Below are 17372 nucleotides of genomic sequence, written 5' to 3'. Positions count from 1 at the left end.
CTCCCAGTCTCCACACCTCCCACCAGTCCTTCTCTGTGAACAGCAGGTCTGATGATGAATCTCCCTGGTAGGCTCTCTCACCAGCTGCAACAATGGAAACAGCCCATATGAACAAAGTCCTCTGCTAAATGTAATTCAGTATTTTGAATTTTGTTTTTAATATATTTCATTCCTCTGTACTGATATTTGACCAACATACAACACCTTCCTGAGTTTATGTTGCTAGAATAAGACTTTCAAAGTAATGAGGTATAACATCATCTGATATCACAAGGTAATTTTCTCTTCATAGTAGATCAAAGATATTTACCCAATTGGTATTAAATGCCTTGATTTTCTTGCCCCTGGCCATAAAACACACCTTAATGCATTAATTTTTTTCCTGAGCTATTTTCCTTTACTAAAATGTACTATTAGTCATTTGGTGTAGTTAATTATCACACCATGATAACTTCAAGGTCTTTGAAACTATTATGTGGCAGTATAGACTTTCTACCTTATAAGTAGCAATTAATATCTTGCTAAAATTGAGGCATTACACGATTGCTTTATTCTGACTGTGCAACCTGGAGAACCACCTTGCGAACTCAGCAGTACCGAGACAAAAATTAAACACATTCACTACCATCTTGCCAAGAGAGTAAAGCAGACAAAACCTTCCATTGTAAAACTTCCATTCTGTTTTTTGATAATCTTCAAAACTCCTCAGTGTAAGCAGAAGTGAATATATGTAGGTAACTTAACAACAGACTTTAACATATTATATTTTAATGCTTATTCACTCCTGTACATTACAGTATGCTTCAGTCTCAATCTAGAAGAGAAGTTTAGTTTTGGAATAATCATACTTTTTTCCACTTCTCCCTGCCACCCTGAAATAGTAAGAACAGTCTTAGTCACTGACCAGACACACGCACCCCATATTCTTCTTAACTGTAAAGCCATTAAGCTTCTTTTACTGCACTTCACATAAATAAGGACTAGTAAGATGCCATTACAAAACAACCTATGAAATACAACCTCAGCAGCAGTTCTGTTAGTTTAGTTGTCAGTTCATCACACATTTTCTTTCTGTCTAAAAGAGGGTCAGATTAATATTAATAAAATCAGTGTCCCTTTAAGAAAGCACAGCAGGTTAAAGGAACTCTAAAAAACAAGCAAACAAAACCAAATAAATAACAAAAGTCTGCTTAAATATTTCCAGGATTTACAAAAAGCTGAAGTACATAATTTACATTCTGAATTACGAGGGAGGTACATTTCACAAGATGAGCAGAACAATTTTTTCAAGCTAGCATTCATTTAAGTGAAGCACTGAACACAGTAACTCCACAAAGACCACACAGAGCAGGTCTTAAAATACCTTCCCATCTCACCTACCCATTACCTTGCTTCTTGTCTAGCAAAATTCATCAGTTTGCACTTAAACTTTTCTACATTACCTTCTCTACAAAACATCCTTATTCCTCATTTTTGATTCAGCAAATTTAAGTTACTCTACTCAATTCATTCTCCTCAATACTCTATTGCAAATAAACCATCCACCTACAGACTCCTACACCCATATTCATTCTTAGATGACATTTCAAATATCAGTTTATTTTTCACTACCCACCTCCCCCACCCCCACACACTTCATGAATTAGACCAAAAAAAGAAACAACACAAAAAACCCACAATACAACCCTGTAAGTTTCCATTTATCAACTTCAGATGATGTGAAACCAAAAGGCTTCCCATAGCAGCCCTACTCACAGATCAACAGAGAAAGGAACAGGGAAGGAAAAAGTATACTAAACTCTATCTTCCAGTAAAGTTAAGGTCAGCTGTGTCTTCACACACATTTCACTTGCAGGTGGATTTAAGAGAAGATTTCTAAAATCACACTGGTTTTTAAAGATCAAAACAAGAACTAAAGTTCATGTTGTTTAGTTACTGTGGTAAACTGATGACACAGAGAGGATTCCCACAATAATCTCAACTCATGGACACTTTGGAAGTGTTCCTTTTTAGGGAACGTTTTGCTTTTTCTAATGGAATAGGTGAAGTGGGACTCAATATAAAATGATCTGTTTTGCCTCCTGATCTTCAGAGAACCAAATCTGGTAGGTTTCACCCCATCCTTTCATTATACATTGAAAGAAGCCCACACAGAGCAGCAGCAGTTGTCCAAGCAGTTTTAACAATGGTGTAATATACATAGAGGTCAAATATTAGAAAGAGGAAAAAGGCAGCCTGAAGATTTTTGAAAAACCCAGACCTTGTCATTTAACTTCCACTTTTGTTCGATTCAAATGCTATGCCTTGGATTGCCATTTATCTTTTCATTTGAGATAGACTACCACTGCAAATGCAATAAATACCACAACTGGACACAGTATCTGGTATGTGCAACTATAACTCATGTTAGTACAAGGTCTCAGAGAACAATGAGAGATAATAAATAAATAAGACCAAGTATGCATAACACATTCAGTTTATAAATCAAATCTTGCCCTTAAAATTCCCATCTCTTGTGTCAGAAGCCAATCTTTTTTCCTCAAAGTTTAGCTGAAGGCCTTTTTAAGTATAAACTTCCAGCTTTACACTCTGGCTTATGTTTTCAAACACCCAGGGTCAAGTTTTGCAGTGCAAAGACTTCCAATTCTTTCAAGCAGGGCATTTATACTGACATACAGCTAGCTGAGAGCATCTAGACACAGTTATTTCAGAGTTTGTAACTTTCAGTTCTTTCATAAAGAATTCTTAGCCTACATTTATTTTGTTACTATACATCACTGACACTTCAGCACAACAAGTTTTTTTTTATTCCCTTTGTATAAATACTATGATTATGGTGAGGTTTGGGGCCCAACACAGTAAATGAGTTCCACTAAGACCTCCAGTGCTCTTCTTTTTATACTGCTGCACAGTCCACATACCTTAAGTACTGTGGGTAGAGGTGAAAGAGCCACGGTATAAAAAGTGAATTTCAGTTCATTGAAAAACAAGCACTTACAATGCCCCCCAAACAGAAACTTTCTAACAGCAGAGGGATGAGAGTTTATCAGAGTCAGCCCATGATCTCTTTATGATGTAAAACATAACACGGCATCAGATTACACAACTACAGGCAACTCCCAATGTATTGCTTCAGACTGCTCAGACATGACATGGTAATTCAAGAAACAAGCCGTCATTTTAAAAAATGAAGCATGCCTGCACTGAAATACATGCATTCTATTTACTAAGATTTTTACTTTTGCCATAGAAATCTTGTTCATGTAAGGAATAATGCCAGACATTCACAAAAATATCAAAATCAGGGCATGAAATTAAAAAGAAAGTAACTGATTTAACACACATCTTTATACAGGATAAGAAATATGACCCGGGAAGGGCAGAGGACATTTCTTGTAATTACACTGTGGTCAAACAAAAGATTATGGTTAGTTATTATCTTAAGGAAGAAAACAAACAAACAAACAAACAAAAAACCAACAACAAATTAAGTTCAATATAATTGATCACACACATACTTACTCTGATAAACTACTGTACTAGGAGAAAAAACACCTGCACTGTTATCTTCCTGTACACATGCAGCAGAAGGTAATACAAAGTTAATGAAGTAGACTTAAGGTTAAGTCATAACAAGTATGTCTAAAAATCTCTTTACAATAACATTAGATTTTACACTATATTCACAGAGGTTTTTTTGTACCTGCAAGTAAGGTTAGGGTCGACATTCCTTGACAGAAGCAGTTCTACCGTCTTCAAGATCTTTTTCTCTGAAGCATGAGCAGCACATGCTGCCATCAGCACCGTGTACTTATCTGTTTTGAAACTTACAGTTAGTAAATGACGTACATAAATTTAAATAGCATACAAATCCAAAAGTTCCTTTAAAAGCCTTAACATTTGGTAGAGCTGTTAATCAGGTTCTGATAAACAAAGATATTTAGAAAAAGATAAGAAACTTGTTTTTCTCCCAGCAAACGTCACTAGAATTATCATGTTAGATAATGGCATCCAGAAAGAGAAGATACTCAGAAAGACAAGAGTGAATGAATGAAGCAGAGCTTCCATCCCTACTGACGGTGAGGATGCTGCTTAGCTACCCCTTAAAAAAGCCTGCAGGAGATTAACTTCAGGTTCCTGTTTCTCCAATCTTGGCCTACACCGGTAGCTTAACTATTCCCTATTTGTCCCCACCTCTTCCCAAAATACAGTCACAAGAAGAAACAACTTACAGGAAGTTAATTTTTTTTTAAAAATAATTAATTAATTTTTTAAAAAGCACAGAATATTTTTCACATATAGCAACGTAAATTTTAGGGAGAACAGAAGCCCATAAAAAGGGCATTTGAAGGAATAAGGGCTTTATTAAATGACTTAAGGAAATCAGTTTAACAACTTAGACTACCATTAAGCAGAAGTGGCAGGAGGAAGATAACAAAAGGACAAGTGTTTCCTTCAATGTTCTTTAAATTCAGATCTATATAGTGCATGAGACTGAACAGGAGGGAACAGTGTATTTAATACAGCTCTCAAGCCAATAGGGTGCCACAGGGTCACTCTGCTCATGAATGAGAACTGCCGTTTGTCCAGAGGACAGAGATCATCTTTCCAATGGTCTTCCTGCAGACATGCAGTAAGTGCTGTACCTCAAGGACCTTAGTGAGCTCTTTGGCCCTAGAATCAGTTAGGAGACCGTTGTTTGAACAACTGCTCATTTTGCTTACTGCACAAACCTGCATACAAGTTCAAGCATGCCTTTAACAATTTAACCAGTATAATGTGAACTGTACATAGTTCTGATCAGACCGTGAAGCATTCCAACCTATTTTCTCTTTCCTGAAAAATCCTAAGATGAAATCAGATTTTATTTGAGAAGTTGCTTATGCACCTCACCCCGATCTGCTCTACATCTCACTGTTTCTTGCCCCCCACTCCTCCAACCTAAGACCACGTGTTCAAATTCACCTGAGTTTTTATACACCACCTTGTAACTTTCAACTATGTCATGCAGCAGTCGTACCACATATAAACAAAAACTTCAACACACAAAAAAAATAAACATCAAGATTCATGGAGTCAAACTCCTGAACAAGTAATTAACATTTCAGTAAATTATATGATACACTGACAGATTCTTGGTCAAAATGTTTAACCCTTTGTCAATAATAACATGAACTGAAACTGGCAGGACTTTGAGCAAAAGACAGCAACAAACATGATTAATCTGGGAATTATATGTAAGAAGAAACTATAGTTGTATTTGTATTCAGTAGTTCAGCCAGCAAGAAGGAGAGGGAACTTGATTCCTGAGAGCCTAACTATAGCTCAGGAATGAGCAAGAAAAGAAGAAACACTCTACAACACACAGGTTTCTCTTTTGTGCAGAAAAATTGGGAAGAGACTGCAAAAATATCCATCTGTGTGATTAGCTGAAAAGACACAGTGAATTTACACCTCAAAGACACTACATTCTGATCTCACCACATAGTGAATATTACATCCAGTTCCTTGTTCTTCATGACTACCAATTCATTCTACTACCAACTTACAAAGAATAACTGTAATGTGGCAAGAGTTAATTAACTGTATAGCTACTACTAAGATTACAAAGTTATAGGGCTGTTAGTATAGAATCACTGCTGATACAGAACAACCAGAACTGATGACAATTTGTACCACATCAGGATGGTAAAGCTTTATAAAACACATCTGGCCTGATATGAATCAATGACTGGCAAGACTGCTTCTGGCTGGACAGCATTGCACATATGCTCTAGTTACTGTTGCCCCACACAGACTAGCTGGGAATCCAGTTAAGAAACCTGATTCCAGCAAGGTGCCACTTAGGGCAGATGCAGCTGGTCACACACTGAAAAAATGCCACATATGTTGGCTAACTGGTTGGCCGAAACCACTGCCCATAGCAGTTTCTGCCCAATGTTTAGCTTTCTACAGCCATAAACACTGAACAGGTATGAGTTGTAGGCAGCCACATGGAAGTCCTCTACTGTTGGCTACGAGGACATTTAGAAGCACAACTGCTTTGTGTGCAAGCAATCTGAGTTCATACACAAATCAGCTCCTAAGCACAGTGCAATCATATGGACAAGTCACCTGGTATGTTTAGAAGGCTAACGTTGACTGGCTGGAGAGCAATAAACTGGTACAACTGAAGTGAGAAGAAAAGCACATGTGGCCCTGAAGATGACTCCATAGCACATACCCAGATGGAAAGCTGAACAGAAGAATCATTGTATCTTTGAGTAAAAAGAGTACTTCTGTTGGGTTTAGAAGGGATGAGATAACGTCATCACGATGTATTTAAAAGCACTGGGTACCAATCAAAATTTGGGATTGTAGCTCTTTTTACAGGTACACACTATAAAACAGGATCAAACAAAGGACATTTTAACTGTAAAACTTCATGGGAGAATTCCTGAACAAGTATTTCCAAGCTCCGTTTTTAAAGCACTTGGGGACTGGGAGGTAGAAGGGAGACAGAGAAAGAGGGAACAAAAATGCTCCATTAACTGATACCAGATAAGATCCAACAACACATTTTTTAATTTAAAACTATTACTTTTAGTTCAAAATTAGGAAATCTTGACTGCAAAATTGAATTTCTTTTCCTATGTATACACAAAAAGAATAAGGGTAAGACAGTGTCTGTTACTGAGAGGTACTGGACGTTATGTTTCATTTACATCTTACCTATTTCAAAACTTGCATTAGCGCCTCTGTCCAGAAGAAGACGTACTACTGCATAATCAGCCACACTGGCAGCATGCATCAGGGGAGTCCACCCAAACCGAATGCTATCTTCTATGTTTATACCTGTCAAAATTAAGATACTAACATTTTAAAACTACACCAAAACAAAGATGCATTTTGTAATTCTCTCTCATTCAAATACGTGTTGTCACAAAGGTTACACTCCTTGTGCACACAGACCCAGTAACAGGACTTGCTCGGTATATTTTCATTTTATATGTACAACTTTATCTGGAATATCAAAAAACAACTTTTAGAACAAGGAAGCCTACCTCTCAATGCATGCAGTTAAGCGCAATAGGAAAGCTACACTGAACAAACAAACATGTAAATGATAAATATAGCTGCAAAAACAATTTCAGATTAGTATACAGTTTGCTCTTTTCCCCACTTTAGGTACTACAGCTTCACCTGAATCAACCCTTTCCCCCCCATATTTTCATTCTTACCAAGCCATGGTAGAACCAACTTGCTTGTCACACCATTAGGACCATACTGACTCAGGTTTTCCTACTTCATAGCTCCTTTTACTTACTCTCTGCTATCCAATGAAGCTAAGCAGTAAATACCAGTTTTGCATTCCGCACTAACAAAATATGAGCTTAAGAGAAGGAAGCAGAGGATAATGCAAGATTCAGTCAAAATCACAAGTTCTGTCTGTTAATCTGTATAACGGCCAGAACTCCCCCGTGGGTAAAACTAAGCCTGACAGAGTGCCCTCCCAAATTCACCAAAAACTAAGTGCCAGACCCAGCAACTTATCTAACAACTTGCAAATAAAAACCTCTGTGGATTTTTTCCACTGTAAGATGAATCACTCCTTCAATAATTCCTCAAGTATTATTTCCTCTGAAGCACTTAGTTTCTATCTGCTGATTCTACGTTAGACAAACACGATTATGAACAATTAGAAATACCTTTTTTTTACAGTACACAGTTGTGGGGCAAAAAAGTCCCATCCTAAAAAATTTCTGGTTGTTGAGCTACATGTGTATTCCTTCATGAAGGATGGGTATTCAGTTTCCATGCCTTGGTAGTTTGTCATACATGTGATCATTGTAAGCAACTTGAAGCCATTAAAGCTGAGGGAGTAAAAAGTCATTACTCTGGGATTGATTTTTTAACTGTTCAAGATAAGGAGTGGTGTAAGGAATCAGTAAGGAGGAAACATTCAATGAATGCCAGATACTGAACCATTCTTACTCCTGTTAGCCACATAACCTATCACCAGATACATACATACAAACTACAACCTTTACTGCCACAGCATGATGGTCTGTGTGCAGTATACAAAACATTTCATTGTCCACAGCCAAGTTCAAGAAGGAGAGCCTGTAAGTCATATCTGAACTTCCTTTTAGACAAATCACTTTAAAAGTTTAGAAAGTTTGACATCCAACAGCATCAGGAGTAGGAAGGGACTACTGGAAAGCTGGCACTCTCAGCAGAAAGAAACCACTTTCCCTCTTTTGAGGAAAAGTAATCCAAGCAACTACAACTTCCATCTAGAGCTTTTTATTCTAATGTGAATTTAAATAACAGTGACAAAACATCTACTTGGCAGCCATATAGGACTTGCTAAAACATCTGAGATACTGTTTTCCTCATTGCTTTCTTTACATGTATAGCAGACAGTGTTTGCCACAATGCTTTTCCCAAGTCTAGGAATGGTCTTATTTGCATTTGGACACCAAAGCCATGGTACAACTTTTTTAGCATGCACGGTCTCCTACAGTCCTTCCAGTAAGTGTCTTGAAGCACCATGCACTCTGGAAGTCATAGTGCATACAGGTATCTTCATTGGAAGAAAGAAATGACAATGGAAACAGCACCAAGACACTCATGTTGCTCACTGAATGCATCATTACAGCTGTTGACCAAACTAGAAATGTCTCCCAATAGTTACTACTTAGACTCTCATTACATGAACTGCTCTGGAAGAGAGCAGTGTTCATGTGATATTTAAAAGGGCTCTCAAGAAGTCTTATAAGGCAACAGTGAAGTCTAGAAAAGAAAGTGAAAAAAGCCAGCAAGATTGCTGCAGCACATTTCCAGAGATCCAACCAGTACCAAGGCATCACTCTAGTACCTACAACTGCTGGCACCCAGAAACCTGGGTCCAATGAACCATGGCTGCAGGCCTGCTGCTCTTTCAGATCCTCACTCATTCCTACTAACAGCAGCAGGGATACATGGGCTACTCTAGCCTAAGAGTCACATTCCAGTTGCCATCACTAACCACGCTGTCTCCAGTTGATGATACCACTGACACATGGACACTCCAGTCCAATGGCCTCAGTTTATCTGAAGGACAAATTATAAAACCTGCCCAACCCTGATCACTGCAGGGGGTTCTGAACTTTTAATCTTGGAGAACCTGAGCCATTTTACAACGTTTTGAAAACAAATGGCACAACAAAATTTCTCTCTATTAGAAATACTCATTTCTTTTAAGTCTGTCAACACTTAGCACGGAGGCTTCACTGTACTTTAAAGCTTAGCGAGTTAATCAAAGCTGCTGATGGCTCTCACTGCTGGGAGAGCTATGGATCTCATCTGACCTGGGATTCAAGTCCCAAACTGGCTGGAAAACTGTTCATTTTTCTCCCCCTACACAGTTTACTATTGATTATTGTCTGAACATCCTTCCATATGAACAGATGAGCTCCAAGACACATGCAGACAGGACTGGAAAAGACTACTGAGAAATTAGGAGTGACTGTAGTTTCATCTTTGATCAGTCTGACCTGTCAAAGGGTCCTCCTAACTTTCAGTTCCATTAAAAAAAACACAAAACAATAAATGTATGGATTATACAATATTAACTATTTTACTTCCAGAGCAGACTAAAATGCCAGAGTCATGTTTGCACCTTCTATTTGTTTGCATTAGTTTTTAATGACATACACTTCAGAAAACTGTTCTCAGTATGTTACCATTTTATCCCTCCTATAAGAGAAAACGTGGCACTTGTCCATCTCCTAAAGGAGCTCGATGAAACTCCCTCAGCACTACTGATTCTTAAAGCTGTCATTATGCAAGGCCAAAAACAACATGTTCTTGTTCTGCCTGAAAGAGCGTCCATAACTGTTGCTAGGAAATCCCCTTCCAACACAAACCTGGAGTTAGAGCATGGGTTACAAGACTCCTACAAGCTTTACTGAACATAAACTAAAGGCAACTTTAGAGGCAAAGATTTCATCTAAGCACCGATCCTCTAAGGGACTACATTACCTTTCTTTAGAAACACCTCTCTGTAAGAAAGGCATTACATTCTACAGCTCAGAAGAGACTGTACTGGATGTGTCAAAATGACTGTTAATCATCATAGAAAATGCATAGTTTCTTGTAATGCTCCTTTGTGTGTTTTAGGGACAGGATACCAGACTACAGGAATCTTTGTCTTGACCTCTTGTTCCTATCATTACCTTCCAAGCAGACAGCTCACTACATGGCAGGCATCAACACAAAGGTTTGATCTGAGCTACTATTATTTCTCTGAAGTACAAGCAGTTAAAAATGGCCAAATATAACAAAACAGTTATTCAATCTAATGCACAGGTACCACTAAACAATCTACATAAGAACAGTTTTTTTCAGTGTAGGACTGAAGGTGTATTTCACTCATTACTATGAGCTTTGACTTAATACTTACCTAAATGAAAATTATTCCAAACTGTGATAGAAACAGTCTTCCAAAAGGGCAAGTAACATCACTGCTTTAAAACTCAGAAAATAAACAGTGCTAACTAACAACCTACCTTCTTCCAAGCATAAGACATTTTCTAAGAGAACAAACTCTAGGCTACTATATTCTGCTTGCTTGCTGAAGCAGAACTTCCTGATAATTATCACTAGGCAGGGCAACTCAGCTACACAGCTTCTGATTGCCATGGATGCTTCAATTAGTGATCCAATTCTCTTAACATTAAACAGCAGAAACACTACAGGGAAACACCGAGTAACAGAAAAGAGAAAGAAAGGTCTTAGTTTTCAAACAAACAACCTTTCAGAAACAAATGTCACACAAATGCTATCAGACCCTCAGGAATCACAAAAACTCTGCCCAGCTAATGTTGCCAAGGCAGCAGTATTAGCCATGGCACACACCAGAAATTAACAACACTGTGAGTAAAAAAAAGGCATGGAATTCACAGTTTTATTATTATTATTTTTGAGCTTCTAACATCTCCCTTTGCAACACTCAAAGTAAGTAAGAACAGACACTGAATTCTCACTATCAATTTAAAATACCTCAATGTTGGTGTTTGCGATGGGTATTTTCAGCTAAAGGTATGCTTGATAACAAAGAAACACCTTATTTCATTGTGCATGCACCATAGCTTTTTAAGTTTTCAGGAATCCTGATTGACCAAATAAATATGGTCAAATAAATAAATATAAATATATAAATATAAATAATGAGAAGGAAATTCCTAAAATATATCACACCGAGACACTGAAAAAAGTTATTTTAGTCCACAATCTATACTGAAAATGCCCATATATTTCTACATTAATTCCAGATATTACTTTGAAGCAATAAACTTCAAAGCTTTAGAATTCTTTCCAAGTTCAATTAAATATATTCAGATTCCTATTTGACTGTCATCACCTGTGTTTAAGAGTTCTTCAATAAGCGACACATCACCACTTGTCAGAGCTTTCTGAAACACATCTTTCTTGTCTGCTGGCGACACCTGATCCAGCTGCTAGACAGACAAAGAAAAATACAGTCAAAATAAGGTAACTGTTTCAAGGTAAAATGAACAGCTTGATTTCAGTGTAAAAACACTAATGGTTTCTGTGAGGCAGTGCACAGGAGTGGGGGTTGAGAAGCAGAGGGAAAAAAGCACAGTAAGACTCTCCTTCCGCTTCTGTAGACCTGCTCTGCCTTTAAAAAGTTTTAGGATTATCTTTTTTCAGAAAGGTTCCATTCTCTGAAAACGTAACTAAATCCCTTCTCAATGCATGTGGCATCCTCCTACAGCACGCTAGGTTCTTCTTAAAAATATGTCATCTTCATTAGGGCTCCTTTCATAGAATCATAGATCCTCAGAGTTGGAAGGGACCTCTGAAGGCCATCCAGTCCAACCCTCCTGCAATGAACAGGGCCACCACAGCCAGATCAGGCTGCTCAGAGCCTTATCCAGCCTCACCTTGAAAGTCTCCAAAACAACACTGCAACATGTTTCTTTGCTTTTGTTTTTGCACATTTCACATGCTGCAAAGAGTGGCATTACAAAAAACAAATCCTCTACAGTCAGACTTAGAATTTGAGGCAGTGTAGCACAATGGTTATGCACTGGCTTAACCCAGCACTGCTCCTTTTCCAGCAGCAGATTCAATGTTCCACCTCCTTCTCACTGCTGTGGTGGCTGAGGAATTTGTGTTGCTGTGTCATAAATGACTTGTCTAAAAAAGGATTTGACCAAAGGTCCAGTTTATGAATCAGACTGTAGGCTGATTCACATCCCTTTCACATGCATATCGCATTGCTTCTTCGAGATTAAAGCTGTGGATGCAGATTGCTGCAAGCATCAGAGTCTCCACAATTAATACAGCAATAAATTAAGGATAACTCGGTAGTTTCTTTGCAAACAGAAGACATATTTCATAGATAACTGAAGTTGTATTGTGACAACTCAGAATTACGCAGCACAGTGTAATCTACCTCTCCCATAACTTCTATTTAGCGATAACTAAGTAATTAACGTCTATCAAGCTGATGACAAGAACCAGGCAATAAAATAATTCAGACCTATTTCTGACCCACTTAGCCAACAACTTCCATCTCCCACGTATTTTCGGATAGGAACCTTGCTATAAGATCAAGGCCACAGACCCGAGGTCAGCCTTTTGTAAGGACTGCTCACTTCCAGCACACAGCCAGCTCCAGCCGCGAGAAAAAGCCACGCAGGCCTCCCTTTACAACAATCCTTCATGCCTCCATATTAGCAAGAAACACACTCAGAGACTTAAAGCTGAGTTTCCAGACCTTGAGTCCCTCAGAACTCTGTTCTCACGCTGAAAGCATGGCTGGGGCCTGTTACTAACAGGAGGAAGAAGCTATTGTATGTAAGAAGACAATCCTCCCAGGCCACGTCGCGTTTACCCCCGTAGAACGGCTATTCCACCATCGCCCCGACACAAACCACTGCGGCCCTCGCCCAGGCCTCCCGCGCTCCCTCCCGTCCCCTCAGCTGCAGCCGGCGAGGCGCTCCGCCCGACCTGCGGCTCCCGGCACGCCGCCGCGCCGATATCCCAGCAGTCCTCGTCGTCGCTGTCGTAGTCCTCGTCACCCCCCGCCGTCACCCGGGAGCCCCACGCAGCGCCGCGCATGGCGAAGCCTCCGGCACGAGCTTCACTCACGTCACGGAGGCGCCGAAGCGTCACGTGGCGGCACCGCCTTCCCGCGCGACGCGGGCCGAGGGCTGTTATCTGTGGGCGCGTGCGCCTGCTGCGGGGATGGGGGTGGGGGTTGCGCCTGGGAACCGCGCTGTGCCGCCTTCGTGCGTGCTCCGCACCGCACAGCCGGGCCTGTGCTTTTAGGGAGGTGGTAACGCGTGGCCTGTAACAAGGTTCGAGGGAATCGCAGAGGCGTAGGGGGTGGGAGGGACCTCACTGAGAGGATCGTTGAGGCCAACCCCCCTCAAAAGCCGGTCTCCTGCAGTAGTGCACAGGAAGGAGAGCACGGGCAGGTTCTGAGTATCTCCAGAACAGGAGACTTCACAGCCTGTGGGCTGCAACATCAAGCTGCTTCAAAAACGGACCAGAAGCCATATATTATATTTTATCAGTAATAGTGCTTTGAGCTTGGTGCAGACCTTGCCTGAATCTGAAGTGAGTTTGCTCTGCCACCAAAAGGAAGAAGGCAAGGCCTGCCAATGAGGCATGAGCTTCTGCACGGGGCAGTGCGGTCCTTGAGCCAACGATAGCAGAAAAGTTGGGTTTGGGAAACTCGTGTTTAACCAAAATGTCACTTAGACTCAGGTGGCTGCAAAGCGCTTCTTCCTTCTTACATTTGTCTTTCATAACGTGCAGTGCAAGGCACTGCCTTACTGTGCAAGTGCCTTACTATGTAAGGCAGCTTTCCCCAAAATGGGTGTTAGCTGGAACTTTCTTACAACATGCAAAATACTGTAAAAGTCCCAAATATTCAAAATCATAGAATCATGGAATGTAAATCATAGAATCACAAGGTTGGAAAGGACCTACAAGATCATCTAGTCCAACCGTCCTCCCATTACCATACCTACAACAGACCACTGAGCCCTATCTTGTAGCTCCTCATCCAGATGCCTCTTGAACACTGCCAGGGTTCTTAAGAATAAGAATAGGCATCATCATGGTGTATGTGTTCCACTCATGAATTCCTGTGGGTTTTTTTTAAGTTGTTTTTCTCTAACATAAGAGAATAGTTGTATAACTTCTTTGGAGCTGTATGGGCCTACCAGTCTTCCAAATTATGGACTCCAGACTCAGGATGAGGCTTCTGTAATATTCTTTCTTCGACTCAGCTGTGTTAAGGAATAGGAGCTTGCAAGTAAAATTTACACCCCTAGCTGCTGAACTCTAGAAACAATGGAGGATGTCTTTTTGCTGTTAATCTGATGCAGTGCATGAAGGGTAGTTCTAACAGGTTGTGTTACTATCTGTAGATTCCTTATTTTTTACACACTGCTGAGTATTCGATGTGATGTGTTCGTCCACCTTCACTTTTCAAAGATTGAGTTCTGTTGCTTTATTCACCGCTTTTCTATATGCCACCTCTGGTATGATTAAAACATCACAGCGCTTCAGATGCAGCCTACGTGCTGCTTCTTTGTTCAGAGGCCACCTCTTTTAAAAGGTCAATTCCAGTAACAGCTCTGACGGTCCCTAGTGCTACAAAAAATAAACCCTTCTGAAACATCAGTGCGCAAAACAGCCAAGCACCTGACAGCTGATTCAAATGTGAATACTCTGATAATGCAGAAACTTCCATCAGGTAACCTCTCGTTGTGTGTCTGTGTGGAGCTGTGAATCAAATGTTGTCGATGTGGATGCTCCCTCTTAATGCTCTTCTTGCTCCTGTCCATTTGTGACCTTGAAGTCAGCCTTCAGTTTTTCAGCAAAGCAGACTCTTCGTTGTGGTTTCTAGTGTGGTAAGTCCGGCTGCCCTCCATGCTGGCCAAATATCAGTATGTTTTTACTTATTCGGTGAGAGCAGTTCCCAGCATCTTTTCCTCATTGCTATGCTGTACTCATTTTACATGCAAGAGGCAATTATAAAATGGTTCAAGCTGGGAAAACAACTCAGAATAATTTCCTGTATCACACAGGGCATCAGAACAAGCACAAAAAGCCAACTCTTACAAAACGAAACCACCTAATCTACATGCAGCCTAGCTCCAGGTACTTGTATGTCAGCCTATATTATGTATGCCTGTTAAAATTATGGTGGGTATTAAGAATTGCAACCACTGGATGCAGTAAATAGCAGTAGTCTTGTAAGAATACATTTTTACTCTAAATAAAGAACTTTAATGTACTGTCAGCCTTCAGCCACCCTTCTTGCTGGCCATACTTAAGCTTTTGTTTTCATTTATCAGCTGAATTCATATTCCATGACCTGCTGTTGAATAGATTTCATTCATTGATTGAATTTCTTCTATATTTTTACCTGCACCTCGTGTTTCACATCAGACTGATGTATGTATAGATATTTATTCTGACATGGTTGCTGGAGCATTTCAAGTGGTTAAATTCCCTCTGTTTCAGACCAAAAGGTCTGAAATGAGTAAATGTTTAAAGGCTTTGATGTTGGGAAAGTAGTGTTCTTGGGAGGAGAATCAGAATTAGTAAATGTTTAAAGAGAATGACTCTGTGAACCTTAACTGCTGCAATAATGGTCCGCTAACAATTTAGAGATTAAACAGCAGTTGCATTTTAGTGGCATCTGTGTAATATTCTCAGTTACAGGTACTATTTTGAGTAAATCTGTGCCCCTTCAGAATTATTCTTACATAATTGCCATCTGCAGTAATGCTAAGATAACAGAATCACTGAGTTTTGTCAGTAAATTGTGTTACCTGGGTATGACTCTTAACAAAACCTAATTGAACTGTGTAATAACTGATAAAAGGTCTTGAACCCATTCCTTTTGTGTTCTAACTTAGCCATGCAAAGGTGAAGTCATCGTGCATCTAATAGGTTCTCCAAAAATTAAAATACTGGATAACTGTAAAATTCTCATGTCCACAGGGGAATATTAGTTCTGCTTCTAGTGAACTGACTGACTTCTAGTAACTGCATAGCTAGGGCTTGGTGAATTACTAGTGCTGGGAGACACCTGTGCCAGTTCCACGATGAAGGGCAGAGTGTCATACAAGAATTTGCAATAAGTCCCATGAGGTAACACAGTTGATTCTGTCTTCACAGGTCGAATTCATCAAACATGCAAAACAAAGTACTTCATAGTAGTTCAGGTTTTCTGTGTCCTTTTCAGTAGACTTGTATGTACCTGTAGCATCTTTTCTTCTTAAGGTACGTCAGCAGGTATATAGGAAGGCTAATATGACAAACATTCTCTTTCACCTCAAACTGGAAGCCATTTTTTCTGTAAAAAAAACCCACTCACCTGTCATTTCTTTGACCTGTGAAGTCACCCTTTGCATTAAACAAGTCTGAGTTTTGCTTCCCTGAAATTTAGTTACGAGCTGCTGCACTGTGGTAAATTGAATTACTCATAGTCAAGTCATTGCTGTAATAGATTTACAATAGATGGAAAGCATTTTATTTTGACTATTTTGCTACTGATTACTGATTTTTTTATACCTGTGTTCATCCTGTACACTACATAAACCAGTAAGTGATGGGGAATTTGTAGGTGTTGTGTAAACAGGAGTATTTTCAGGACTACCTGGGTCCCAGTGTCATGAAATGCCTCTTTTTTTCCGTAGTAATGCCTCAAAAAGCTAGAACAGGAATTACGATGTTGAATATATATGTATAAATACAAATAAAAAAAGTCAGACAGGTTTTAGTTTCTTTTTGTATAACAGAGAAGCTTTGGTATGTTTAGCAAGTCTGTGTCAGAGTGGTTGCTGCTACAACTGGATGCAACCTCTGAATCAAAAATTCCTAGTTCCTCCACTATCTCTACTCCTTTCCACACTATTTCTTCCCCCTAATCTTAACTGCCTGTCCTCCTGCCTCAGTATCATGTTGTGGAAGGTAACTTCTCTCTTTCAGCCTGTTCACTTTGCTTTCTGCTGACCCTTGGGCAGCAATTTGTATTATATAATCTCTTAGATGTTTACACATACTAATAGCTGCTTAATGATGAAGAAAGTGGTGCTATGAACTTTCTACCTCACTTTATCTTCTTACTTTTTATCAGGACTGAAGGTTATTCAGATATTTCAGTGTTCTCATAAATGTAACAGTTTTGTTAGTTGCTACAAACTTGTTTTACTCTGTATTAATCTTAATTAATTCCCACACAAATGTCCACTAGACAGTGATGATATGAATGTGTTACAGTCTAGAGTAGAATAGGAAACGAGATTGTCACATCAGGCAGTATTTTTGTATTTTATATACTTGTAGTCCTGTAA

At 39.5% G+C, this 17372-nt stretch overlaps 1 protein-coding gene across 2 annotated transcripts in view; it reads right to left on the bottom strand.

Moving 5' to 3' along the window:
* The window catches only part of ASZ1 (ankyrin repeat, SAM and basic leucine zipper domain containing 1), a 35433-nt gene extending 22068 nt beyond the window's left edge, over positions 1-13365 (bottom strand). The window contains exons 1-4 of one of the 2 annotated variants that reach the window (XM_072353665.1): positions 13003-13365; positions 11387-11483; positions 6712-6834; positions 3704-3815 (exon numbers count right to left, since the gene is read on the bottom strand). In XM_072353665.1, the coding sequence (XP_072209766.1) occupies positions 3704-3815; positions 6712-6834; positions 11387-11483; positions 13003-13113 (443 nt within the window). In that variant the 5' untranslated portion in view covers positions 13114-13365. The remainder of the gene's footprint in view (positions 1-3703; positions 3816-6711; positions 6835-11386; positions 11484-13002) is intronic. The other variant, XM_072353672.1, reaches the window with a different exon arrangement.
* Between the last annotated feature and the right edge of the window lie 4007 nt (positions 13366-17372).

Source organism: Excalfactoria chinensis, chromosome 1, assembly GCF_039878825.1.
Source record: "Excalfactoria chinensis isolate bCotChi1 chromosome 1, bCotChi1.hap2, whole genome shotgun sequence".
Taxonomy (NCBI): Eukaryota; Metazoa; Chordata; class Aves; order Galliformes; family Phasianidae; genus Excalfactoria; species Excalfactoria chinensis.
This window is presented reverse-complemented; position numbering and strand designations above follow the sequence as displayed.